The 27,175-nt window shown below is 37.7% G+C and overlaps 1 protein-coding gene across 3 annotated transcripts; it reads left to right on the top strand.

Annotated features, from left to right (window-relative positions):
- Positions 1 to 86: 86 nt before the first annotated feature.
- Positions 87 to 26,883, top strand: LOC137274647 (palmitoyltransferase ZDHHC2-like). Of its 3 annotated transcripts, XM_067807954.1 has the most exons (13): positions 91 to 212; positions 3,801 to 3,827; positions 6,697 to 6,791; positions 7,133 to 7,253; positions 7,550 to 7,619; positions 7,986 to 8,018; positions 8,627 to 8,747; positions 10,062 to 10,194; positions 10,794 to 10,920; positions 14,802 to 14,876; positions 19,974 to 20,086; positions 21,706 to 21,791; positions 25,460 to 25,525. In XM_067807954.1, the coding sequence occupies exons 1-12, from the start codon at positions 98 to 100 to the stop codon at positions 21,759 to 21,761; spliced, it is 1,086 nt and encodes a 361-aa protein (XP_067664055.1). In that variant the 5' UTR covers positions 91 to 97; the 3' UTR covers positions 21,762 to 21,791; positions 25,460 to 25,525. The 3 variants fall into 3 exon arrangements, with proteins under 3 accessions (XP_067664056.1, XP_067664055.1, XP_067664058.1); XM_067807955.1 differs by lacking the exon at positions 21,706 to 21,791 and having other exon boundaries at positions 87 to 212; positions 25,460 to 26,883; XM_067807957.1 differs by lacking the exon at positions 14,802 to 14,876.
- The last annotated feature ends 292 nt before the right edge of the window (positions 26,884 to 27,175 follow it).

The raw sequence follows: 27,175 nt of genomic DNA, 5'->3' as shown, positions 1-27,175 counted from the left end.
TTGCGTTTGAACGGTGTTGCACGAAGGAACACGAAGATGACCAAATGACGAATACACACAAATTGATGACGTAGGAAGCTAAACACAAACACCCAAGATGGCTCCGACGGCTATCAATTTATGTTGTTCTGCAGTTAGATGGACTCCTGTGTTATTTATCACAGCCATTGTCGTTTGGTCCTATTATGCTTATGTTATACAGATGTGTATATGTAAGTTAACATTTTTTTATCCTTTATTCGTCAGAAATAGTACTGAAATAGCAGTGTGTTGACTGAACTCGCACGGCAACAACCTGTCATCACCGATAATGACACAGCACTGTCACTCTGATATTTCTCGTTTAATGTTAGAATTGTATCAAACACAAACATGTTTTAGGGTTATAATCCTCCTTTGATTCTTTTCTCGTACTGATCAAAACTTCACTTCACTAATAGAGAGTTTGTTGTGTTTATCTGAGCCACTTCCTTGTTTGTTCCTTGACACTTGTGACTGCTAATTCTTTTTGATTAAAAAAATACAGTGTTCATATGTATTTAGATGTTAACTTGGTTAATGTCATGTTGGTAAGAGTCCCCCCCCCCTCCCGACCCCCCATCCCAGATATTATATATTAACTGACATATATCCTTGAATTTTTAACAAAATAAAACACAACACTTACTAGAGGACACACAAAAACAACTAAAAGCCCATAAATTAAGTACGTAATAATGTTGAACCACATTGTGTTACCTCTGTTGTTCTATGGAAGAAAATATGGGGGCATGGAAGGAACCCCTTCTGTCATGGCTGCATGATTTCAGATTGGTTCATTTTGTAGGGGCTTGTTTCCAAAATATTCTGCAGGCCCATTTCAGGTTCCTCGATGATGTAGATCAATGTATCTAATTTTATAAAATCTTCAAAATGTCTTACTTTCCATTCACCTCCGGCATATTCAATAATTATGGTGAGTGAAAACCAAACAGCTTGTGTGCGTATTTGAGGATGTCATGATGAGCAAAACTGTGTAATGTGCTTTGACATACACCTTTATTCCAATGATTTCAGTCTGCTAAACATGAATATAGAGGATCTGTCGGTTTGGAGCTAGGCACATTCAACTTGTGAATTGTCCAGACAGAGACCATGTAGTGGTTTATGGTCATTGGTTATGATTAGTGCTTGTGTATCTGGTGATGAGTACCTCATATGCTTGTGTGCTAATCGTTTTTAGGTGCAAAACTTGCTACTTATTTCCAAGAAAAAATTGTACTCTGCAGATGGATCCGAAAGTTATCAAAACAGGAATAATGCAAATGCCATACACCTGTTCCACATAAACATTCTGTAAGTAAAATATGAATTAATTGTTAACATGTTTTTTATTTTGATAATTAATTTTATGAAAAGGAGATTTACATTATTTACATATGTGCCAAGTGTTTTCTTTGCTTTGTTAAAGGTTAGGTTATGGTCTTTTATCCCCATAATATTCATGTCTGTGGTAACAATCTCATCAGTATGTATATAACTCTGAAACATCTGTTACTAGGATGCTGTAATTTTTCAGTCAGCCTTGTAAAGTCTCAGACTAGCCATGAACTGATTTACTAGTATATATGTATGCCATAGATTGAGAACATGTGTCCTGAATATGCACACTTTTTCAGTGTTTACGAATGGTGTTTCAAAGCAACAGGACATTGGGTCCTGTAAGTTTCAGATGTCTGTCTGACCCACTGAAAATTCACAGGACCCACAGAATAAAATTACACACACATTTCAGATTTAACATTTCTCATAATTGGCATTGAAATTATTAACATTATACAATGACAAACATTATAAACATATATTTATGAACAGTGAATAAGTGTCACATGCCACAAATAACAACTTCAGACAAAGTCATTGTAATATATTCAGTCAGACACTGGGGCCAGCAGGTTGGGGACTTCTGTCTGACCATTGCCAAATCTGCCAGATTTGTCAGAGGGTCAGACACTATTCGTGAACACTGCTTTTTCTGATAATAGAAGTGATCTCAACTGCTGTATTATGTTGTAGAGTCTTGGAACAAACCAGCATAAAGTGAGAGGGCAGTCTTTCCCAAGTCTAAGATACTGAAACGCAAAACCTGTGTATAAGACAGCGTAAAGTGAAAATACTAATAAAAAAAACAAACACTGCGTCATTTCTGATGCAATAAAATCAGTAATCAAACTATACAATTCAGTGTTCTGGGTAATGAATGTAACTAAATTGATTTTTGATTTCAAACTGATTTGAAACAGTGTATAAAACTCCTTTAAAAGACAGGAAGCCTACGGGGCTGAATACTGAAAAATGTTTCCGGCCCTGTTTTCATGTGACCAGCCCTATATTAAATATAGGAAATTGAGATATAGTGTTAAAAGAAAGTAATTAATTAATAACTTGTAGTGAGGTAAAATCAAACGTGTGCAAAAGCAAAATTAAATAAAACCATGATTTGGTGGTCACTGTTAATTCATTTGACTGATCATGAACTCTACTGACATCATCTAGTTACCACAATTGTAAATTATTTTCTTGAAAATTCTGGTAGTCAATGACATGGTCAAATGTATACCCTTGGAAAATGTATTGGAGCACAGCTCGGGCTACGAAATAAAGTTGTAAGCCCGCTGTATAAGTAGCAAGCAGCACACCACCGGACAGACACTATTTCATATACTGTTTGAAAGTACACACAATAATTCTTAAGAATTCAGACTTTGAGGCATATACCTGAAAGAAAGGAAATTGTTCGTTAAAAAATCAGTTATCTTTGTAAATTGTTTGATCCCCAAATTTGGGTTCTGACTCCCTGTCCCTCCCCTTAAAAAGTTCAACCTGACCCCCAAATAGAAATGTGTATGGGGAACCCTGTAACCATTTTCATGAAGATGGCATATGTGACTAATACATAGATAAATATTATAAGTGTGTGAAGAGTATCTTCTTTGTCAGTCCTTGTATACTTGAATACCAAGAATTTTCCTGAACTTGTGGCAGTAGACTGAGTCACGGCCAGAGTAGACCTGTGACAATTAACAAATGTATTGATGCTTTTGAATATAATATTTTCTCCTGCAAAATGTGTGCTACAATATGAATGGTTTCATATTACATGATGTCATGTATTGGTAGTGAATGGTATGTGAAAGTGGACAATGTTGGAATAAACACTGGTCCATCCCCCTGAAACTAGTGAAGATCCTCAGGGACTAGTTGTTAGCTCTTCCATTCTAAATATTTTACAATATGATGTAAAGTGCAAATGGTTCTGTTGTGTGCATGTGACTTAACCAGCATATTTATGTGCATTTGTTTCCATAAACATTTGGTGACTTCTGATGGACCACTGTTTTCTGATCAGTTTATAATAGAATAGCAGAATAGATAGCACTAATGTTGTATTATCTTACCCAACAATATCTACTATAGTTTATTTTGTAATTCGTACATAAGAAGTGTGCAAAGTTATATATAATTTCATATTTATTCATAAAATTTGACTTCAGAGTTACCATACACATCTTTTTGTCCTTTGTATGCCTCCAGAAAACAAATAGAATCTACTATGACCTTTTGTGCGTTTCTGTGATCTGTTGCAGTTGTGTCATCCCTCACTTTAATGGATGACCCTCAGCTCTATGAGACACCTGCGTTATTCATAACATTGCATAAAATAATGGTTTACCATAATGTGAAGTATTGGTACAATTTGACATGTTGTTAAAGTTGTCATTCTACTTGCCTTAAATTAGTTATTTTCTTTCTCATTACAGTCACAGTTGAAAGTATAGCAGAAAAAGGTAATGTCAGTTTTACGTTTTTTAGATTTTTCACCTTATCCTGCATTACTCTTTAATGCGTTTACTGCTTTACTTTGCAAATACCCATTGCCCGACGTCCCAGTCTAGTGTTTATTTCAGTTGAGCAAGCTAATTTGTATAGCACACTGTACTGGTGTCAAGTGGACTTTCCATTGTTAGTTATGTTGTTTATTTAAATAATCAACAAGAAAATCTGTTAATATAGTGGAAAAATTATCAGTGCAAGTGATTTTACAAGTGTCACTGTACCGGGGTACTTTAGCAATTCAAGAATTATTTCCACCCCTGCTTTCACAAGACGAAGCTGTGTGATGGAAACATCAAAGTTGTTCCAGCTAAGCGAGCTGCCATATTACCGTCGCACTGCATCCATGTGACCCGGAATATGCTGAGGTCACATATTTTCACATTACTGCTTGTCACCAGCCATGTGATTTTTTGCTGGGATTAAACTCATGGCTTTACACATTGTGTTTTTGTGTTTCTCTAGGAATGGTTAGTGTTTTCTCATGTTAATATTTATTTGAAGAGAAATGTATTGTGTATTTACCATGTATTATTCTTTCATAATCCCTTTTAGGCTGTAATTCTAATTACTGAAAACCTTTGTGATTAATGTGATGTATTGTTACAAGCATGTTATTCCAGACTGGGTGCAGTTGTTTTTCCAATGTTTCACCAGGGAATGGTGTCTTTGTGGATCTGTCCATTTACTCCACAGCTGGCAGCATTTGCAGCACCCCTGGTGACTGTGGCACCTTTTCCATTGACAACTCCTCTGGTACACACAATACCTCTTTTGCCTACTATACAATCAGCACCGCCTTTACCTGTCAGGCCAGACAGGTACTCCTGGGACTTGATGAGGATTTTGCCAAGTTAACATCAACTTTTGCCAAGTTAACATCAACTCCATCCATTAAGGCACCATGTTTTCGGAAGGCTCTGTCAACAGTTTCCACTGGAACCTTAGGAACATTCAGTTCAAGTCTTACATTGGTGACTGTCTCCTCAATCTGCAGAACCTATCAACTCTGGTCTTTCCTAAGGATTTCACCAGACGCCTGCTTCATCAGCTGGGATGTATTGTCAACAAGCAGAAGTCAGAGCTGACTACCTCATGCATGCTACAGTTCATAGGTGGATTGTTCCTTCCATCCCAGCATAGACTTGTTTGCTACCAGTCAGAATTGACCTGTGAAGGTCCCGGGGTAGAATAGGCCTTCAGCAACCCATGCTTGCCATAAAAGGAGACTATGCTTGTCGTAAGAGGTGACTAACGGGATCAGGTGGTCAGGCTCTCTGACTTGGGTGAAACATGTCATCGGTTCTCAATTGTGCAGATTGATGCTTATGTTGTTGATCTCTGGATTGTCTGGTCAAGACTCGATTATGTACAGACTGCCGCCATGTGGCTGGAATATTGCTGAGTGTGGCGTAAAACTAAACTCACTCACTCAGTCAGAATGTCCTGATCCAGACCTACATATCTCTGCTTCTGCGTCCACAAGCATGGATCCTGAATCCTCAGATGTCCATGGGAAAACATAAATGTGTACGCTTTTCCAGGGTGACTCATCACCCCTCTGATTTTGATCATGCCTTAGTGGCCCAAAAGAGTTCATTCCTGTTATTAAGAAAGCTCATCACCAATGATCCTCTGAAGCTGCCAGAGTGGCCAAATCTGTTGATGCACTCACACAGTAGGGTTTCACACCCGTCTCAAGGTCAGTCTCTTCTGCATGACTGGTACCTTTGCAAAGGCTTTACTTGAAGCACCCAGGGTTATTCTGCAAGAGATGAAAGGGTTGTGACTTGGCACACAGAGCTTTTACTGGAGGTTTGTATGACAACAAATGGAGATACTTTGACAGTTTGTGCAAGGACAAACACCAGGATTCTGTTACTGCATTATATCAATTCTTGTCTGAATTTCTTCTGTTTCTGCACAGTCATAGACACCTCAAGGATGGTACTATTACAATATACTTGGTAGCTTTGAACACTAAGATGACCTAGATTCTGGAGTTTCAAGCTTTGTTGTGTTCTTTCCGTCTAGAGGACCAGAAGGCCAAGTTCAGGCCATCTTCTTGGGACCTGAATGTGGTGCTTCGGCTGGTGCGGGAGGCCAGGCTACCCAGACACCTTTCATCCTTCACACTATCATTTGTCTCTAGGATTCATGGGCCATGGATAGTGGCGGATTAACTCCAGCAATAGAGTAGGCTTCAGTTTATCAAGAGTATCCAACTGAATATTTGCATGCATTTTTATATCAGATGTAGATGCATTAAGGAGTAATGCAGGATGAGTTGAGAAATCTAGTAAAATCTAGATATTTTTTATAATTGTATGCTTACTCATTTTCGTCTCCTGCCCATTGCTGAGCTACCTCCCAATGGTTTCCTTCAAATGCTACAATCAAGCAGTAATGCGAAGATACGCGGCGTCATTACTTACTAGGTCACATGGATGCAGTGCGATGGCAATATAGTGACTCTCTTAGTTGGAACAACTTCTGTTTGATGTTTCCATCACACAGCTTTGTCTTGTCAAGGGGAAGCAGTAAATGTATTAAAGAATAATGCATGATATGTATACAAATATAAAAAATATCTAGATTTTACTAGAATGCTACAGTCATGAATATCATATGTAAGAACAAGACTTCTTATGCTTTTGTTATCAACTAACACAATACTCTTGATATAATAGATCAGTCATATTCAAATTATTGTTATTAATATTATTGCCTTGAATGTGGTCTCTGAAAATAAGCCATGGGATTGAAAATCTCTGAAAAATCTGTAATAGCCCAGATGATGACAATTGCAGTGTTCCTTTACAGTGATATATCTCCTGCTGTATCATCCGATTCTCTTTATGTTTGCCTGGGCCTATTGGCAGACAATATTCACAAAAAATGGACCTGTGCCAAAAGAAGTAAGTAGTTCAAACTCATTAGAAAGCACGTCTTTAACATGTTCTTAGTTATGATACGGTATAGCAGTTGATGTTGCGTATTGATATGCCAAGATGGTACTGGACTCAAAGCCAGAATAGGTCATCAGTACCCCATGCTGGTCTCATCATGGAGGCCTCAGGTCAGAAGTAATTTCTAGTATTGTTGTATACATGTCATGCCTGTGATGTTTACAATTTGTAGTATTTGTTGTTTCAGTGTTTGTGCTTTTCCACATGTGATTATGTGTGTGTTCCTGCTGTTGTACTGATGACAACAGTATTACAGAGCACTCACCCATCAATGCACCTTTGTTTGGCAGTTTTACCTGAGTCTGGCAGAGGCAGACCAGCTGGAGAGAGAAACCAATGAGGACAGGCAAAGAGAAATGCTCAAACAGTTTGCGAGGAACCTACCTATTCTGAACAGAACAATGTCTGGCTGTAGGTAGATCACAGCATACAAAATTTACGGCTATTCAGTTACTATTCTATTTTCTTGAAAATCATTCTGTCCTTTTGTATGCAAACCTAAAGTAAAATATGCAGGATTATGTTATGATGAATGAAGTTTAGTGATATACCATATTGGTTAGAATATAAATACAAGCATTTTGACATTAACTATTTTGTCATGTACAACTGGGGAAAGGTGTTTGTGTTGGTTGTCTTGTACAGATCAGCTGTCAGCTGTCAGTTTAGAAATTACTTCAGAATTTCTCTGTTCCTGTTGCTTTCAGGTCCAAGATACTGTGAAAAATGTCGGTGTATAAAGCCCGACAGGTGTCACCATTGTTCAGTCTGCTCAAGGTATGGAGAACAAATAATGAAAAGATCAAGAATATGTTTAATATTGTTGACAAGGTCAATTTCTGTACAGTTCATTCTTTCAGAACACTGGTCTAATTGTTTACTCAACTATGGGTTAGTTCAGATGATGTTGGTCTGTGTCAAAAACGCAGGCACTCCATTACCAGGGGAGGTAACCCACATCTGCATTTCTGTAACATATTGCTGACATGGATCAATAGCAATTCAGTCATTGTCTCTCAGAAAACTCAGCTGGCATTAGTCTAATAACAACATCAAACTATACATGAAATAATGCTTGAAAAAGACTGTTGTCAGCTATGTCTGTGAGAATGTCACATATGTAAATCAATTTCATTTTTTCAGGTGTATTCTCAAGATGGACCACCACTGCCCATGGTAAGCTGTCTGTAACTGACTTCATCACTTGTTTTTGGGGTGAGGTGTTCACCCTTCGTACTGAAGGTCTGGGTTTGATTCTTCCCTTGGGCAATGTGTGTATGCCCTGCTGTGTTATCACTGGAATAGTACTAGCCGCATAATCTACGCTGCTGGAAACAGAGAGTGAGTGAGGGAGATTTTTCGCTGCCTTGAGCAATGTTCCATCAATGGGGGACACAAAAAATGGGTTTCGCACATTGTAACCTGTTCTGGGACATTGAACCTGGGCCTTCTGCATGATGAGTGAATGCCACTAGGCAAGCCCACTACCCAGTATTTGAAACGGGAAATAGTGGTGTTTAAAGTGGTTTTGATAATATAACTCCAGTAGCAGCTGGCATTGCAGTTTACATTGTCATAGGTATGTTCTGTATTTTTGTTAGCTGACAAGTAGCATCTGTATGTGTACATTTCTTTAAAAAAAACCCAAAGTGTTGTGAATATGGCATCACATTAAGACAATTAGAAACAGTTAATACGTTGACATTAAAGTAGTATTCCTGGGATAATGGAATGCTGTCATTAACATTAAGGAGAAATCAGCATGTTTGTTGCCGTGTTTACAGGGTGAATAACTGTGTGGGGTTCTCCAACTACAAGTTCTTTGTGCAGTTCCTGGGTTACGCCCTCCTCTATTGTCTTTATGTTGCCATCACTTCCCTCAAGTATTTCATAGATTTCTGGAAGGTAGGTGACTGTTGTCATGTTTTTTCTACTAAATGTAAATTCTGGATGTAGTAAGTGCTGTATGAGACAGCCTTTTTTTCCCCCCGGCATGTAATCATTAATGTCATTAATGTCCTTAATCATTTCCGGAGCATAACTCGGAAACTGTTCATTACTTTTAGACCAAACTTGATAGATGCCTTTTGCTATTTACAGATATTTGGCATTTTTATTTTTTTTGTTTTTCCATGGAACATTTTGGTGTTGGTCTAATGGTGGGGTGGGCTTCGTTTCCGGAAGAGAACTCAAAAACCGTTCAATATTTTTCTGCAAAACGTGGTAGATATTTCGATCAGAACCTGAAGTGGTGCCTTTTGGTATTTACAGGTTTTTGTGATTTATTATTTTCTCAGTTTCCGTGGAAACTTTTTGGACTTAGTCTCAAAATGGAGGGATGGGCATCGTTTCCGGAGCACAACTGGAAAACTATTCAATATCTTACAGCAAAACTTGGCAGATATTTGAGGCAGACCACAAAGTGGTGCCTTTTGCTATTGACAATGTTTTGACAATTTTATTTTTCCCGGTTTCCATTGAAACAATTCTGACTTAGTCTAAAAATGAAGGGAAGGCATCATTTCCAGAGCACAACTTGAAAACCCTTTCATATCTTTCAACAGATCTTTTCAGATATATGAGACTGATCTTGAAGTGGTTCCTTTTGCTGTTTACACATATATGGCATTTATAATTTATCCATGACTTCCATGGAAACGATTCAAACTTAATCTATGAAAACATTAAGTAACCTTCAGATGATTTGTCCTTTCAAATATGTGAGGGCTGGGGGGATATGTCATCTTCTGATGACTCTTGTTTAAGGCACCAAAGAAGACTCAAACTATTTCTTTGTTGTGAACTGCATGATTTTGTTGTTATCACAACAGTCACAGATTATTTGTTCAACCTCATGCGTTGTCACAGTAAATCTCCCCATGTGGGACTACTAAGTTGTATTGCTGGATCGTGTTATTAATAACACATGTGACTTTGGACAGTGTTCCATCCATATTCATCATTCATAGTATAGGCTGGTGTTCTGTGGCTTACAATTTACTCAGGCATGTTCTAAAAGCTTAGGGATGATCACTGAAAACATGGTACATTTTGTAGACTGAAGAATGAAAACAAAATCTCTTTTATATTGAACAAGTTAAAACCCATTCACCAATCACTCACTCATGCCTCATGGTGAGTTTTACCTGTCTTTATGTAAGATTAATGATGAACCTTTCTATATTTTTCTTGTATATAACATTCCAAATTTTCTTTCAGGGAGGAGCTGGCAATGGCATGGGAAAATTTCATCTTTTATTCTTGTTTTTTGTGTCAATAATGTTTGGTATCAGTTTGATATCCTTGTTTGGGTATCATCTTTACCTTACATGTAAAAACAGGTCTACGTTAGGTGAGTACCATATGCCGTGATGCTTGGAACAGTATGCAGTTGAAATGGCAGAATGTGTTTCCTCATACACTGCTCAGCATACACTAATTCAAACAAATTCAGAGGAATAATGAAACTTATTTTAGAAAAATATTGTTCGTTGTTTAAAGAGCAGGTCAGTTAGAATGGTTTTATATGACAAAGCCAAATGTTCTTCAGTACATTTGAAACATCTTGATTATCAGAAACACAGTCAGTGCAGAATTGATTGTGAAGTATAAATTATCATTTGAATAAATCTTGTGGTGCATCAGTGTATTGACTCAGCTGAAGGAGCTGATCATGCTGAAAAGTATGAAAAATCTTGAAAGTCAGTGCAAGAAAACTGATGGTGCCCTTGTTTAATGTTAATACACTTGTAATAAATAGTATGTTTATTAGTAACCAGTAAACATATTTTGCTAAACCAGTGCCCCCTGACCTCTTTTGTCATTACGGTTTCGCAGGACACCTAGTACATCAAATACAGAACATATGTTATGATTCCAGTAAGCTATGTTGTGGCTTAATACTAAAAACACCTAGCATACAGAATGCAAACCCTATGTGATTTGTTACAGAGGCCTTCCGAGCGCCAATTTTTCAGAGTGGGCCTGACAAAGAAGGCTTTAGTCTGGGCAGAGGGGGCAACTTCCAGGAAGTGTTTGGGGACCAGGTCAAGAACTGGTTCCTGCCTATATATTCCAGGTAAGCCTGGTGCTTTGCTCTACTGACTAACTATTCCACACTTGGTTGTTAGATGCTAGGCTGTGCACCTATCTGGGCATTGGATGAGCTAAGTTATCAATATTGTAATTTGATTTCATTTTACATTTGATGTGAAAAGGATTGTGTGTAATGTTTTCTTAAGGGAGAAAGGAAAGAATGTCATCTTTTTGAACTGAAACATTGACTCAAAACTGAAGTTTTTCGATAACATGTGGATTTGGCCAATCCAATTTGTCTTTTCTTTACCAGCTGCACCAATTGTAAAAGTCACTGAAGCATGCATTTAAGTTGATCATGTTGATAAAATGATCATTTTCAGTCATTTCTTTAAGAACTAAAGTTGGCAAGTTTTGACATTTTGTAGTTCTTAGAGGTGTAAGTGGTCTTCCATCACATCTTGTCTATGGGTGATTTGTTCAGCTGATGTGCTGCATCACCCCCAGGGTGGGTAGCGTCAACTCACAGGATATCAGTTAAGGCCTTATTGCTCATGTCCGTACACCATGTGATCAATCATATATTGCTCAATGAGAACAAAGGGATTTCTTGTAATTTTGTTACTTTTATTGAAAGGAAGAAAGTGTTTCTCAGGCTTTGTCATATCAGTTTAAGCCCTTTGCATCCAGTCACTTTTATTGAAAATAAAAATGTTTTTGACATAATTCCTTTGTGTGTAAAGCAAATATTGTTATCCATGCTTGCTGACTGACATTGTGGTAGTGACCTGAGTTCACTGTGTGATCATGTGTATCCTTGGTGTCGCGATATAAAGGGGATCGGGTGGTCAGGCTCGCTGACTTGGTTGACTGACACATGGCATGGTATCCCAGTTGTGGAGGTCGATGCTCACACTTGATTGTTATTTGCTCTGAAGTTCAGTCGATATTAATCAAATATTAATCACTGAATTGTCAGGTCCAGGTAAGATTACTCAAACGCTGCTGTCAATATTGCTGAGTGTGGCCAACTTTTCAAAATAAGAGTTCTACCACCCTAACTGTGAAGAAAACATTGCCTGGGAAACATTTTCTTTATACTGTCTAGGATTTGTTAGTTTGTTAAGATAAGAGGAAAAATATGATAAGTGCTCTTGAGAATTTCCTTTTCAGAATATAGCATTTGGGTTGTGAGTGTATTGACTGAAAACAATGTTTAGCTTGGTAAATCTTATTGCTTTGTGCCAAGATGTCATGTGAATTACTGCTTTGGCTCAATCATTTCAATTGTTAAGGCTATATGAAACAATAATTTCTTGTTACATTTATCTGAATTAGTTTTGTGGGATAGTGCCACATGTCTATATGTATTCTTATATGGATATTGAGCGAATAATTCTAGTCCTCTGGTACCCTCTTGAAACTTTTTATGTAATGAAATACAACATATTTTGTTGTTTATTTTTCTGGTAAAGCATGTTTCCCCAAGATACTTGGTGCAACAAGTGTAGACCAGGCCCAATTCCATGAAGTGTTCTTGGCATAATAGTGTAACGAGGTGGTCCATGAGCTAGGATGGACACATTCATGTGTTACATAACCAATGTAGTTATCACTCCAGTCATTTAAAGATCACAAATACTCAACAGATGTAAAAATACATAAATTATTCATTGACAATGTTATAAATGAAACCCTGTCAATAAAACTACTCATTTCGACCTTTAAGTGCCATAAGTTGACCTTTCTGACAACAGTGCACAATTCTGGCCCGCAAACAAAATTTCAAGCAATAAGCGTGAGGTATACCTATGTGGGTTGTTGTTGTCTTCATGTATATTACTGGGGGTAGATTGTCATGTTAACAGGCTTGTCTAAACCTGCAGTCATGACAACTGTGTTGAAAAATGAAAGCTGCATGTTTTCACAATCTACTGCCGTTTAGTTTTATCACCTGCATTTCTTTCAAAATCGCTTGTCATAATACTAATTTGTCATTCTGTTAAAATGGGTGTCATTCAAAATCGTTTTGGTCATGACTCAGAAACATATTTAACTTACAGAGTAGTTTTGATCATTTTATCTCGATGAAAACAAACCATAATCTAATTGATTCTCAAACTGAGTTTAGACAGTGACACCATGATTTAAAAAAAATGGCGTGTCTTGCCTGTTGTGAACATCTGCCTGTCTGAGAATAAATGCTATTTAGGATTGTTTTCACCAAGTTGCAAAATCTAAAATACTTTCTGCTGGTAGTAAAATATGTCTTTGATAGATATATAGTAGACTTTTGCATGACAGTATTTATAACATGACAATTTCACTCTTGGAAGCGAAGAGGTTGTCGATATAATACTATTTATACTGTTATTGTCATTTCCACCACGACCTCGATTGCTTCTGAGGATGAAATCATTATGTCACATGTTGTGTCATGTAAAACCTTTTGGTTATCAATCATTTACTACAACTAGTAAGTAGTTTTGATTTTTTTATCTCAGTGAAAATATATCTAAATAGCATCTTCTATCTTGGGAGCGAAGTAGGAGTTGAACAACCCATGTACAGGCTTCCACAACACTTGCTTTGCACTCACAAAACAACATATTTAGCATGAACTGAGGGGTCTTATGGAAATCTGTTCATGGTGACACCATCACCCAACAGCTAGGAACATTTGACGACCACCTAACGATTCGGCATGTCTTTGCTGACGTTGAGAAATCAGCAAATTGACGAGCTTGTTACATATTTTCTGTACAACTAACTGAAAAGCCTTCCTAACATGACGTCACTGCAGTGCTGTTGTTACAGAGTTGTGTAACCTGTATGTGGTTTTGCTAGTTGGCGACAGCGAAGCAGACAACTTTTTGGCAACTTTAAATTGGTCGGTAGTAATTAACCATGCGTTTATGAAGTAGGATTTTGGTGTTCTGCTTAAGACTAATCACAAGTCTTTCTTATGTATTGTTTAAAAGAGTACAGAATATGTGAGTTAATTTGTTCTTTAGCCATATTTGTAAGTGGGGCCCTCTCTATCAAAGTATTAGTTTCCATGTTGTGGTAAAAGGCTATTTCGAGTCACTTGACCTTTTACCATATTTTTCACGTCCTGGTAAATTTTTGTCTTAAATTCATTGATACAATACATGCCATGCAACAAGGGAAAACAAACAACTTAGTCTCTTCTCTTTTGGGACACATGAAGGTCCTGGGGTAGAATAGGCCTTCAGCAACCCATGCTTGCCATAAAAGGCGACTATGCTTGTCGTAAGAAGTGACTAGCGGGATGAGATGGTCAGGGTCTCTGACTTGGTTGACATATGTCATCGGTTCCCAATTGCGCAGACCAATGCTCATGTTGTTGATCACTGGATTGCCTTTTCCAGACTCGATTATTTACAGAGTGCCGCCATACAGCTGTAATATTGCTGAGTGTGGCTTAAAATTAAACTGACTCACTCCCTGATTTGGGTTGGGGTGGTATGGTAGCCTAATGGTTAAAGCGTTCACTCATCAGCTTTGATTCCCCACATAGGTACAAAGTGTGTAGTCCATTTCTGTTGTCCACCACCATGAAAGTGCTGGAATATTGCTAAAATATATAAAATATTGCGTAAAGTTTAACTCACTCACTCTCATGGGTCAGTAAAGTAGCATGTCACATCTGGAAAGCTGTAACATTTGTCATATTTTAATCCACCTGTTGTTATGGATAATGTTTATTCTTTGTAGATGTTGACATGGGAAATATTAGGTATGGAGTGCTGATTACAAGGTCCATCTTAGCCTCTCAACCATCAGATGTTTACTTAGCATATAAGAGAGTTTGTATTACTGAGATCACATTGTGGAACATAGCCCTGAGGACTAGCTGACATTCTTTCACAATGATAACCTTTTGATTGTGATGTTTTGTAGCCTTGGTGATGGGGTGTCCTTCCCCTCGCAGTCGTCGGCGACCATGTCGTATCAGACCATGGGCAACACCCCCAGGTTAGCTGCCACAGCCGGCTTCTTGTTTCTCTGTTTCTCTGTATGCAACCCAATCACTTGCTCACCAGCCAGGTAGTTCCGTAAGGCCTTGCATTTCTTTTGTTTTGCTTTCTGGATAAACTTGCCTTAAATATATATTGTGGAATAATCTAATAAGAAGTTATATTTCTTAAATGCCATTTTGTTCATATTTAAGTCAGTTTACGGCAAGTTGGCCAAACTAGAATGCTGCAGTAAAACACTCCCATGGGTGGGTACTCAAGATGCCATAACCAGGCTTTGTGATATCTATACTCACCCTGTTTTCTTTCCATGCCCCTATGCGACATCAGGTTTTATCATCACATGTCTTTATCAAATATTAAGTATAAATGCTTTCAATGATAAAATTCATAACTTATCAAATGTGTGTGGCCAAGCCATGGTTTCAGTTGCACTTACTGTAAAGCAAGGCTTCAAGGGTCGATTTGGACGTTGTTTTACCAACATGGTAAATGACTGATTTCAATATAATGATATTGCGAAACAACCACTGCCACATTGCATCTAAAATCCTGCATGGTTTCACATGATAGAGGAATGTTGTGTACTTGAGTCTCTGAAACCCTAATTATGTTTTTGTGGAGTCCTGTTTTATACAACATTTGTTTATCTGTCACCACTTCCCACAAAAACAACCAAGCATCTGTAACCAGGGTAACAGAAATTGTTTCTTGTTAACATGGTTTAATCAACAGTTTGTTTGAGGTTGCCTCTGAGTTTTGTCATTTCCTAGTATTTAAACCTGGTAAGTTATTTCTCTTTTAAATGTCCTGCAGAGTAAGTTTTTCTCTTCTACAAGACTCTGATGAAGACACTTAAACAAAGTGAAGTTAGATATATTAGTCCTCATGGGCGAGGACAGTTCCAGATTAGTGACTGCTGAAAATGTGAATGATTCTGGCATATCGAGTACCATATACGTCATGGTCTTTTCAACAGCCCAATCCGATACCAAGTCTTATGTGGTTTCATTTTTTACTTGAGACTTGGAACATATTTTACTGTTCCTTTGCTTTATAAGTTAGTTAAATATTAATTAGTCTTAATCATCATATGATTTTCTCTCAATTGTGGAATGAAAATGCATGACTGGCAGTACACAGAACTTCTTTGAGTGGCATTTTAGAATTTGTGGAGTACAAGATTGACAAATTTTATGGATAACAACTTCTTTATTATGATAGTGCGATGTTTTGGTACAGATTCTTGCAGCGTTATCAAGCAGGAATGTAACATACAGTGGTGGCAAAGTGTGTATAGTGAGGCTAACAAAGACAACAAGGAGGGCTTGGAGGAGTGCATCATAAGCACAATCAGCAGTATAAACCATCCCTTACATTTGTACATTGCTGGCTTCTACTCCCTCCCCCACTGTCTACCCACTGGCTACATCACCTCAGTCCCCACCCTATTGTGTTAGTTACCTTGTTATCTTTTTGTCTTTGTCAGCCTCACTATATATACTTTACCACCACTGTATGTGTCATTCCTGCTTGACAACGCTGCAAGAATCTGTACCGAAACACCACACTATTGTTATAAAGAAGTTGTTATCCACAAAGTTTGTCAATCGTGACAGTACACAGATGCAGTAGCTGATCCTATATGTAGAGTAGATGTCATAACAATGAATGTTTCCATGGGTAAATTGTGGCAAACTAACACATAACGTATCACTGGTGACTGGTTGCTTCTGCATATTGGATGTTTTTTCTCATTTATTACATAGACAAATAGTAATCCCAGAGTTCTTGTATGAGAAACTTTTGTATAACTGCATTGCAGTTCATTTTGCAAACTTGTGAAGAGTTAAGCTTTTAAACTTAATGAAATTATGATGTGTGATATATAAGATGACATGTTTGTGCTGAGTAAAGAATCAGTTTGTGCATGTTTCACAAATACTTAATATGAGCATGAAGAATTGTCAGGGGTTTAGTAGTAAGCATGTTTTTGATTGGCTGATAGTTGACCAATAGTCACTGGTTTCAGATACCATTACCATCATGCTCACCAACATGATGGTAGACATGTAAGTAAACTTGCTACAAGGTCAGCGTACTGCTAACTCGCAGGGTAGACATATAATGGTAGCACAAGTCTAGGGTAATGAGCTGTGGATATTAACTTACATTTCTGAGTATTGTATTCGCAACAGTCCTCCATGGTAAAACTGTCCATCAGCTTGAAGCAAAGGAGGTTTGCAGACAGCTACACATTCACAGAAAATTAGCAGACATACCAACAGACACTGTCACAGACAACAGATCTACAGACACAGACATCTACATTCCACATATATAGATAGCAGATCTGCATACACTGACATGGTTACAATGCTAATCTACAGATAGCAGATCTAAAGATACGGAAACTGTCAGTCTCAGCAGATCTACAGACACTCAAAACTGTTACAAAGCTAAGCAACTGACAGTGTCACAGATTGCAGATCTAGATATACGGAAACTGTCAGTCTCAGCAGATCTGCAGACACTGAAACTGTTACAAAGCTAATCAACCGACACTGTCACAGACAGCAGATCTAGAGATACAGAAACTGTCAGTCTCAACAGATCTAGAGACGCATCACAAAGCTAATCAACCGACACTGTCACAGACAGCAGATCTAGAGATACAGAAACTGTCAGTCTCAGCAGATGTACACACAGACAATGTTACAGGCAAACCAGATCTTTACACACTGACACAGACATTTGTATCTTTTACGGTAGTTATAGATTGACAAACAGCCAGCTCTTCCCTCCTTGTTTGTATACAGATAGGACACAAGCACTTTCATGCATTATGGGCTGGCTTGTCAGAATTGTTATCGGCCTGTTTCTGAACTTGAGTTCATCTCACATGAGAGTTCAGATTAGTCACATTTGTCTTAGCCTTTGCATGCTAATAAGTCAAAATTCATGTGCACTTTCAAAAAGTGAAGAAAATCATAGTAAAGTCTCAGAGTGTTTTTTTTGGAGAATTTTAAGGGAAATAGGCTGGTAACTGATCTTACTTTATCGTATTTAGGATCCACATCTGGTGTATAGATGATCATTTGAAATCAATAAAATTTGTAATATTAAGTGAACAGGCTTTCAGAAAATAGCAAGACAAAAAATAAAATCCACTGGTTTGACCCAGTTTAGATCAGTGTACTGACGTTCAGTTACTTTTGTGAAAACTGATGTCCCTGTATTCAATAGAAGTCTGACATTTTGCTCATATTTCAATTTATCAGATGTGTCCACTGTATTGATCAGTTTATTTTGATTGATAGAAAAAATATTCTGAATATCACATTGTGATTATTTGTTTGGGGATAGTGCTGATGGTAACGAAACTATGCTTTATGTGATTGTTCAGTAGAACATGTTTAGTTCACTCAGCACAGCCAAGTGACTACTTCACTACGTATGAAACGTTACACTGATAGACATATTTGCTTCACTGTCTGATGTCCACATGTGCTATATAACTGCTTTTCTTGCACTGTATACATGCTGGGCATACTCTAGCTGTTGTCTTTGTGCTGTTAACCTAATGCTTACTTATCACTGTTGAATTAAATTGAAATAAATTGTAGGCTGTGAAGGACACCTCATTACTAAGTTTTTTGTTGTTTATATGTTTATTTTTTCTCTTTATTGTCAATTAATGTCTGACATGCTTTATATATATTCAGCCATGTTTATTTCAGATGACATTTTCATTTAGCAAACGATGCTTGTTCTTAGGGAAACGTTATCAGATAATGAAGGTTCTGTTGCAGTGTTTAGTGGACCCATGGTTTGGCTGATGGTTATTTACTGTTGTGTAGATGTTTCTCGGAAAAAGTCCTAAACATGTCTTTTCTTATAGTTTATCAATGTTGTCGTGTTTCTCGAACCATTATTGCTTTGGAAATGTTAGTGTTGTCTATAAATAGTGTGATTATTTTTATAAGGTAACTTACTTAATGTTAAGCATTTCTGAATAACATCTCTTCATAATCTGATTTTGTTTCAATTATCAGTTGATTTCCATGAGCTTTGCAGACACATGGTTGATTTTCAATGTGAGAATTTTACGGTAAACATACAAACATCCTCGTACATTTTTCAAAGAATAAACATCTTCTTGAGGTTACTGAAGCATTGTTAGTATTACTGAATACAGCTTGTTTCCTAAATGTCAATGTCGAAAAAAATGTCAGTGATGTTTTTGTCATATAAAGCATGCTAGTTAGAATGTATTGGGCTTGCTGTTGTACTAACTCATAGTTATAACAGTTGAGAAGATACTTTCAGTCACACTGGATAATTATTGATGAAAATTTTACAAATAGTTCTTTAACCTTGACCTGGGAACACTGTAAGAATTGGGTCCCAACCAAGGTCTGCTGCTGGAATCCATCATGCCACCAGTTGTCTTCTTCCATTGGTCAGCGTCTTATGTGTGTGTGTTTCACCATCTTCGTGAATTCTCACATTACTATGTAATCATCAAACCTGTCAGTTGATAGAGTACACTAGATTTTCATTCTCAACTTCCTGGGAAGTATACAACACTGGTGCCTCTGAGGTGCTAGGAGGTTAACAGTCACATATTAGCCTCATCCTGCTGGTAGTCCCTGTTCCACTGAGCAATACATAGAACAATGTCACAAAGGAAACATATTCACTGTCTGAAGAATGGGATACTAAGTCTTGCAGTGATGGTGGGTTAGTGAACATGAGGGAGATGTTTGAACTGTAGCAGTTCAAAGTAGTTGGCTAACACAAGTATACAGGGTTATAAGGAGGGCAATTCTGGGAACCATCAGCAGCAGATTCTTGAGTGGCAAGGGACACAAGTCTGCACAGTGAAAGGCATATCTTAAGGCACAGATTTCACCAAACTTCAAAACAGTTGTTTTTCAAATGTTCATGTTATGAAGAATCCTCTGTGTATATGACATGTATTATCTGTGGGAAATTTAAGGTATACCTTTGTCTGTTTCAATGATACTTGAATGAAACATATGAATACTAAAGACATCTACGAATGTGCATGACAAGGAATGGTACATTTCAGCATGGGGGACGGGGTCACGTATCCTACCCGCACCGTGGATCTGGATTCCGACAACCTGCTTGGACAGAGACAGAGATGGATGGAAGAAGGGGAGGAAGAAATGAACCCACCAGGTCAGTTTCATTCTCACCTTTGGGAACAGTAGGACACAACTGTGATGTCTTCTACTCATGTTTCATAATTTTTGCCTCGGTAACATTAAACTTAACCAGATACTGCCATGTTTCTGCAACCAGACAAGCAGCTTTTTTCTGATGTTGTCTAGTTATGCAAATTTTCGTTGACATATTGGAGCATTATTGCAACAAATGAAATAGTTCTCTATTAACTGCTTGCTTTTTGTTTTCCATGATGAACATCCTGTTCTGCGGATGTCCTGACACATCTAGAATGTATAATGTCATCAGTGAACCAGCCAACTCTCTTTGCTGCAGCATATTCTGTGGAGTCCTCAAGCTGCTTGCTCTGTTCAGTATTGCTTTGCTATTGCCCACTCAACACTGATGGCATGATCTTGTTTTGTGAAATGAAGCTTGCCAGAGAGGTGTTCACAAAACTATTCACATGCATGGCCGCTATCCCCATCAATGTTCTTAGGTACAGCGGTTCTTTGGTGCAGATCTGCTGATTTGAATATCCTGAAGTAAACACATAGAAAACAAACAAACACATAATATATATATATATCAAATATTTACAAAAAACCTGAAGGTTCCCTGTGTGAATTCTCAATTTGAATTGGTCCCCAGAAGGGCTGGATGGGTTTAACCTGGGTACCCAGGACAGGTGGGTAAGGAGTTGGAGCTGGGTACCCTGTCTCAATACCTGGACCTGTTATCGTCATGTGACGAATAGCTAAAGGAATGTAATATGTTATTCTTTCATGTTTTAAAGGTTGCAGTGTCTTTGACGACTTTGATATAATTTACAGAATCTTCTTTTGAGTATAATACATGATTAATATGTTAGTAAACTAAAAATTTTATCCATAGATGAAGAATATTTTGCCGTTTCTTTTGGATTTGATGTTGGGAATTAGCATGACAGGTTTCCGGTAGGGTAGGGTTATAGGGGGTGGGTAATCCGAGTAGAAAACTTGGACTTGTCCGAGCCCTAGCCCCCAACCACCCATGGTTGTGATGTGACAATTGTTTGAGTGGTCAGACTCCATGGCTTGGTTGATAATGTGCCATTGTATTCTGATAGCTTAGTTTGTAGCTGGGAAATCGATTCTTATTCTGTGTTTGAGATGAACGCTTATGTGACATGGAGAAATCCAATTTGATATCTGTAATTTTTGACAGAGAGCTATTTTGAGGCCAGACATCCAGATCAAATACAAGCAATGCTTTCAATGCACTGGATGTTTATGCATGGTAACTGTAAGCAAACCTATTTAATTGGATCTAAAGTAACCGTAGTATTTGTGTGTGTCATCATGCAGCATATATTTGTACCATTTGAAAATCAAAGAATCTAAATCCAGCTGAAATGAATCTGTGTTTTGAATGTGAACACATCACAGGTTCTGTGGCCTTGTGAAAAGGTGCATTGCTCTCTGACGCCATGTCAAGGGCATAGCATGGGTTGCCAAGCCACCTAGCATCCCTCTATTTCCTGGTAGGAATTTTTCTTCCTCTTCATCAAACCTGAAGCTGACATACTGTGATGTAACTGAAATACTGTTCAAATAAGCAGTTACCCAACTCACTCATCTCATGGGCTGTTTCAGGGAACTTCCAAACGGCTAGCTCTCAACTACATCTAGTCAGCTATACTGACCACTGAGTTGGCCAGTCACTGTGGCCACTGGACACTGTATGTCTTTCTCTCCCTCCACTCTCTGTCTCTCACCATCTGTCTATCTGTCTGTCTCTCTGTCTGTGTGTCTGACTAATGGTGATCCACAGTCTCTGTCATTAGTGAATGTCACATTGTGGAATGGTATACAGACTTGTCAACCATGACCTTGTGCTGACTAGGCAAATCTTTTAGAACTTCTAGAGTTATCTCCCTCTGTTTTTAGGTTTGTGGGGTTTTTTTGGTTTATTCACCCACACATTATCAAAAGTGTGTGAAAATATATTTTTGAAGAGCTGATTGTTATTCCACTAAATGCAAAATCATTCCAAGCATTTACATTTTTTTCGTTTGCTCACTCAAAAATCAATACAAGAAGCTATAAATGAAATGTGGGTTTGCTTTTCTGGAGATTTTACAATGATTTGTTTGATCCGGAGTAAAGAAATTGAATGTGACAACCTCATAATTGGCCAAGTGGAGACCTTTTGTTCAGTCCAAAACTATGACCACAGTCACCATCCTCCTATTTATCGTTCATCTGTCTTGACACAGTTGCTGACTGTGGTGTTACATTTCATCAATGACAACAAAGACTGCATCAGAATACAAATCTTCCATCTCAAAGGGAAGTAACTCATTATTTTTGAGTTCAAGATCACTGTCTGTCCTAGAAGGTTTCCTAGTTGACATGTCTGGACGTCCAGGTGTTGTACATCCTTACTGGAAGCATGATTGAATCCCATGTTCAGGACCTACTACAGATCACAGTGTTAGATGTAGTTATGTCTGTTTCTTTTCTTAGTTCTAGTAATACGTTAGACTTGTTTATGACACTCTATGACCTCTGAAACTCAAGACACCAGGGCTTTGTTGAAATACACTTCACTTCTGATTATCAAACAAACATCCATGAGTATTTAACTATTGAACTGCATTTGATGAACCCTTACCTTGGCGAATAACTGGATATGAAAACTTTTCTTTCCTATATTTCTGTCGCAAGACAAAATTAAATTCTGATGCCAGTATCTCCCTTTATGAACAATGGACAATGTACACTGGTATTTCAGTACTGTTTGCCAGTTAGACAGATATAGAGAGATTCTGCATAGCCCTCTCTTGATAGAACATGCATGAGTGGATAATCAAACTGTGTCGTGTTCTGCATGTTTGAAATGCTTTCTTTTGTTACAGTGAACTGAATGCTGATAAGCAGGATAGAATGTGTCTTTACAAAATAATTTTAATGATTTTTGGTAATTACACATTTTATAGTAAGTAGAAATGTTTCTTGCCTTTAGTTCAGTTTAGAACACAACTAAGTATTCTATGTCTCTTGTATTTTCCAACTTGAAATTGTAACATTTTTGGTACAACCATCCGAAATAGACAAGTAGAGCAAATCATGTCATTAACCCTCTTGGAATTTCATCAGTGAAAATGTAGGTTTCTGATGCAAGTTATAGGTTTGCATATGACTATGAGATGTACATGAATATATTCTATGGAAAATGTCATACACCATTCATCATGTATTTCTTTTGTCCTGATTGATGTACAAAATAATAGAGTTAGGGATGTTCTCATTACATTTCTTATTTTTATGCCCTGTATTCTTGTTGAAAGTTTGCTATTTTTACAAGTTCATTAATAGCTTTAGTTGTCAGCTGCACAATTGCTGTGACAGCTCATGTGCAAATGCATCTTCCTGTCTAAAGTTGATATGCAAATTTTTGTTGTTATAGAGGACCAGATTAAAAGGCCTAGTTGGGAAAAATGTAGTTATTTTAATAATTGTTCAAACTACTGCTTTTTATGAAGTAGAAGACAAATTAATGCCAAACAACTTTTTACTTTTTTAAATAGTACTTATGTCATAGCACAGTTTTATCTGAAAGGAAACTGTGGTGATTTGTATCATACCACAACCCTAATTTTTTGTATTGTAAGAAATACATTGGTCTCTTACTGTGTTGAAGGTTTGATGCTATTTGAATATGTTTAGTGACCAAAGAACTGTTGACGGCAGTGCCATGGAACACACTTGACTTTCAGGCTGAATTGTGAATGTTACTGCTTGAGTGTTGTATTGTTGTCAGTATGCTTCACTGCTGCTTGTATCATCGGAGTTGTATTGTGCGTGAAAGACATTAATGTCTGTTGCATGTCATGTATTACTGAAGTTTCTTTTCATGTAGTTGCAAGTTCAGGGTATCAGTGGTAGATTTCCCTCAGTCTTATGTCAGAATCCCTTTCTCAAACATGTCATTCTCAGCATGTTCAGTGATTTGGCTTAAAGATTTTGGAAATTGTTTGATATTTGCTACTGGTTGCCCACCTGGGACCCACTTATTATGGCACACCAAAATGGATAGACCCAGGTTAAAAGACAGATTCATTTTTGCTAAATAGATAGACCCAGATAAGCAGAAAGACACATGTAAGGCAAATAGACACAACTAAGCACACAAACTCAATTGATACACTAAATTGATAGACCCAGGTTTATAGACTCAGGTGAAGTAAATAGATTAACCCAGGTAAATAGACACTCAGGATAGTAGACAGACCCAGGTAATATGGATATACCCAGCCAAGGCTCTGTGTGACAAAGTGGTGAATGAGATGGGTATTGGGTGCTCAGTACTCGCGTGATAGGCAGCGTAAGCTTATTGTGACCACAGTGATAGCTCAAAGACTACCTCTGGAGTTACTCCAGATGTGCATCATGCCCAAGCTGGTAGATTTCACCAAATGTTGGATTGCTGTGTAATGCAGTAGTCAGTAATATTTGATCCCAGCAACATAGAAGTAATTGTGGCCTGACAAACCAGTGATTAATAGAACTGGCAATGGCAGACACTATTGAGATATGACCACCTTGTGAGTTGTGCCACAGTCCCACCACCATGTGCTAACCTGTCAAACACCCTCCTCCACCTTTCTCTCTACCTGGACCACTGAATGAAGATCCAGCAAGCCATCCATGACATGGAGAATGTACTGAAAATTTATTTATCATGTAAATTCTCTAAAATTTAAACCTTAGTTATTATTCTTTAAGAATGAAGACTTTTGAGCTGCATATATAATTTTGAAAACTAACATAAACAACAACATTGAATGGAAGTAAGTCTTAGAATTATTATTGTACATACCCTGCTTTTCTGATCACAGTGGCACATACACCTAGAATAGATAACAATGAGAAAAATGCTTATGGCTTGTTTGTTATCTTCTTGAGATTTGTATGATTATAATTTCTGTTTTTGGTTGCTATGTGAATGACCCTGAAAAGACTTTGGGAGCTGACACAGGGCTGGATCAGTATTAGTCATCTTGTTTGTTATTGTAACATTAAGGAAGTGTTGGAGGAGTTTGAGAAGACAGAAATCCACAGGTGTTTCCAAATTTATGAATGTTAAATGTTTTCAGCATATATAATGCTTTATTGACAATATCAGTTTACATATTCTTTGAGTCTGTGTGGAAAACCCTCAAATTATGTAAACCTGTCTATATGTTCTCTGTCATGATGTAGCTTGGATATAGGTCATCCAACACTGTACCGTTGTGACTTTTTTGTGTATGACATCATTATCAACTTCATGGCATCTCTGTGAAATGAAATGAACACATGAAGGAGTGTAACATTTATTGTAAAACTGACTTGTCTGTTGCAGGCAGTGGCCATGAGAACAAAGGCATGAACCATCATCTGTGAACAGGACGGATGACCAGGGACCTAGGAGCTTGGAGACACCAACATCCATTGAAGCCATGTTGATTTGTACCATGGGACCCAAGATGGACAACAAATGCTGGGTTACTGCTGCTTCTCAGTGACCACATTTCACTTTGGAAGTGGTCTGGGTCAGCTTCATGAAAGGAACTTGATTGACAATCTTTTAATCAACTGATTTTTGTTTTGAAAAGTCTTGACATCCAAGGATTTCTAGAGAAGTTTGTGAAATATTTCTGAACGTGCCTGGAAGGTCCAGCTGGTTTGAGTAGATTGTACGATGGTGGTGACAGCTATGTACATACATTGACATGAAATAACACAGCTCCATGACAAGATTCCCCATGCAAGTATTTGAGACTCATTGAACACCACACTCACAAAATCTGTCATTCTGAAATCATAAAGTTCTGTATTCCTGGTTCCTAGTCCACAAAGTAATTTTGATGCCACAACTACTGTAACTCCTATGATGTCCGTAGGGCTAATATCACTTTGTGGAGAAGGGTTCAGGTTCTCAAGGCAGCTCTTCTGCTGCATCTTCTACTCCTGCACCTCATGCTCCCTACTGATGTTGCACTGGGGAGGCTGATGGAGCAGCTCAGAGGTAGATTGGATGTTGATGATGGCACTCCAGGCTCCTGAACAAGGTCCAGTAACAGACCTTCACCCTTACACAAATCATCTATACAGTAGCACAGCATTGATTCTGAAGTTTTAAATACCAATTGGCAAAGATTTTCTGATGATGTTAAATAGTTGTTATACTTAATAACATGGACCCCAAAGGTAAGGGGTGCATTTAGTTAACTGGGATTTATTTTATGAAAGTGATTATTTACAGAAATGTATACTGTATGGGTGTTATTTATTTAGGTTCCAAGCCACAGATTTTATTGTGACCAATACCATAATTACCACATACTTTGACAATTCTCATCAAAATTTTCCTTGAATTTGCCAACAAGATAAACATCTCTTGAAACATATTCAAACACATTCTTCTTTCATCAATGTGGTCAATATTTATTACCTGCTACAGGGAAGACTGAGAGCAGTAATATACTGGCGAATGTTTTAATGCGCATCTTGAAGCTTGTCTTTGTACTGTATACAGTGTGTATTGCCAATCAAGATTCATCACGTTTGCTTTGACTCAATCCTCCATCTTGTTTTGAAAATACTCTTGGTAGTATGGTTCATTTGTCACTTTCATGCTAAAGAGATCTCTTAAGATGCTGATGCTCTGTACATGTCATGGGTTGTACATTACAGGAATATCATTGCTTTCTTTGTGGAATCTATGAATTCTGTAGCTAGCTGGATTGGAAATACACCTTGGGTCCATTGTGTGTTCAGTTGAAATCCACTTTGGTTATTGATTGGAATACTTAAGAAATTGTTGATCCCTGTCAAATTTCTTTTGGTATCCTGAAAATATTATGTGTTAATATTTGTAGACTTGAAAGTGTTTGGTGAAGATTGTTCAGACTGGGGTTTGGTGTTAATCTTAACTCAAACTCAGGATGAGATTTTATTTTATTGCTGGATTTCCTTCTGACTTGACTGACAGTGATTTGTGATAAAATCACATGTAAAGATGACAGGTGCCCATCTGTGTTCAGTCGTCTGTAGAGATAGTCCTTCATTGGACATT

This window comes from Haliotis asinina, chromosome 2 (genome assembly GCF_037392515.1).
Source record: "Haliotis asinina isolate JCU_RB_2024 chromosome 2, JCU_Hal_asi_v2, whole genome shotgun sequence".
In the NCBI taxonomy this organism is placed as follows: Eukaryota; Metazoa; Mollusca; class Gastropoda; order Lepetellida; family Haliotidae; genus Haliotis; species Haliotis asinina.
Note: the sequence above shows the minus strand (reverse complement) of the source record. Positions and strands in the feature narration are given on the sequence as shown.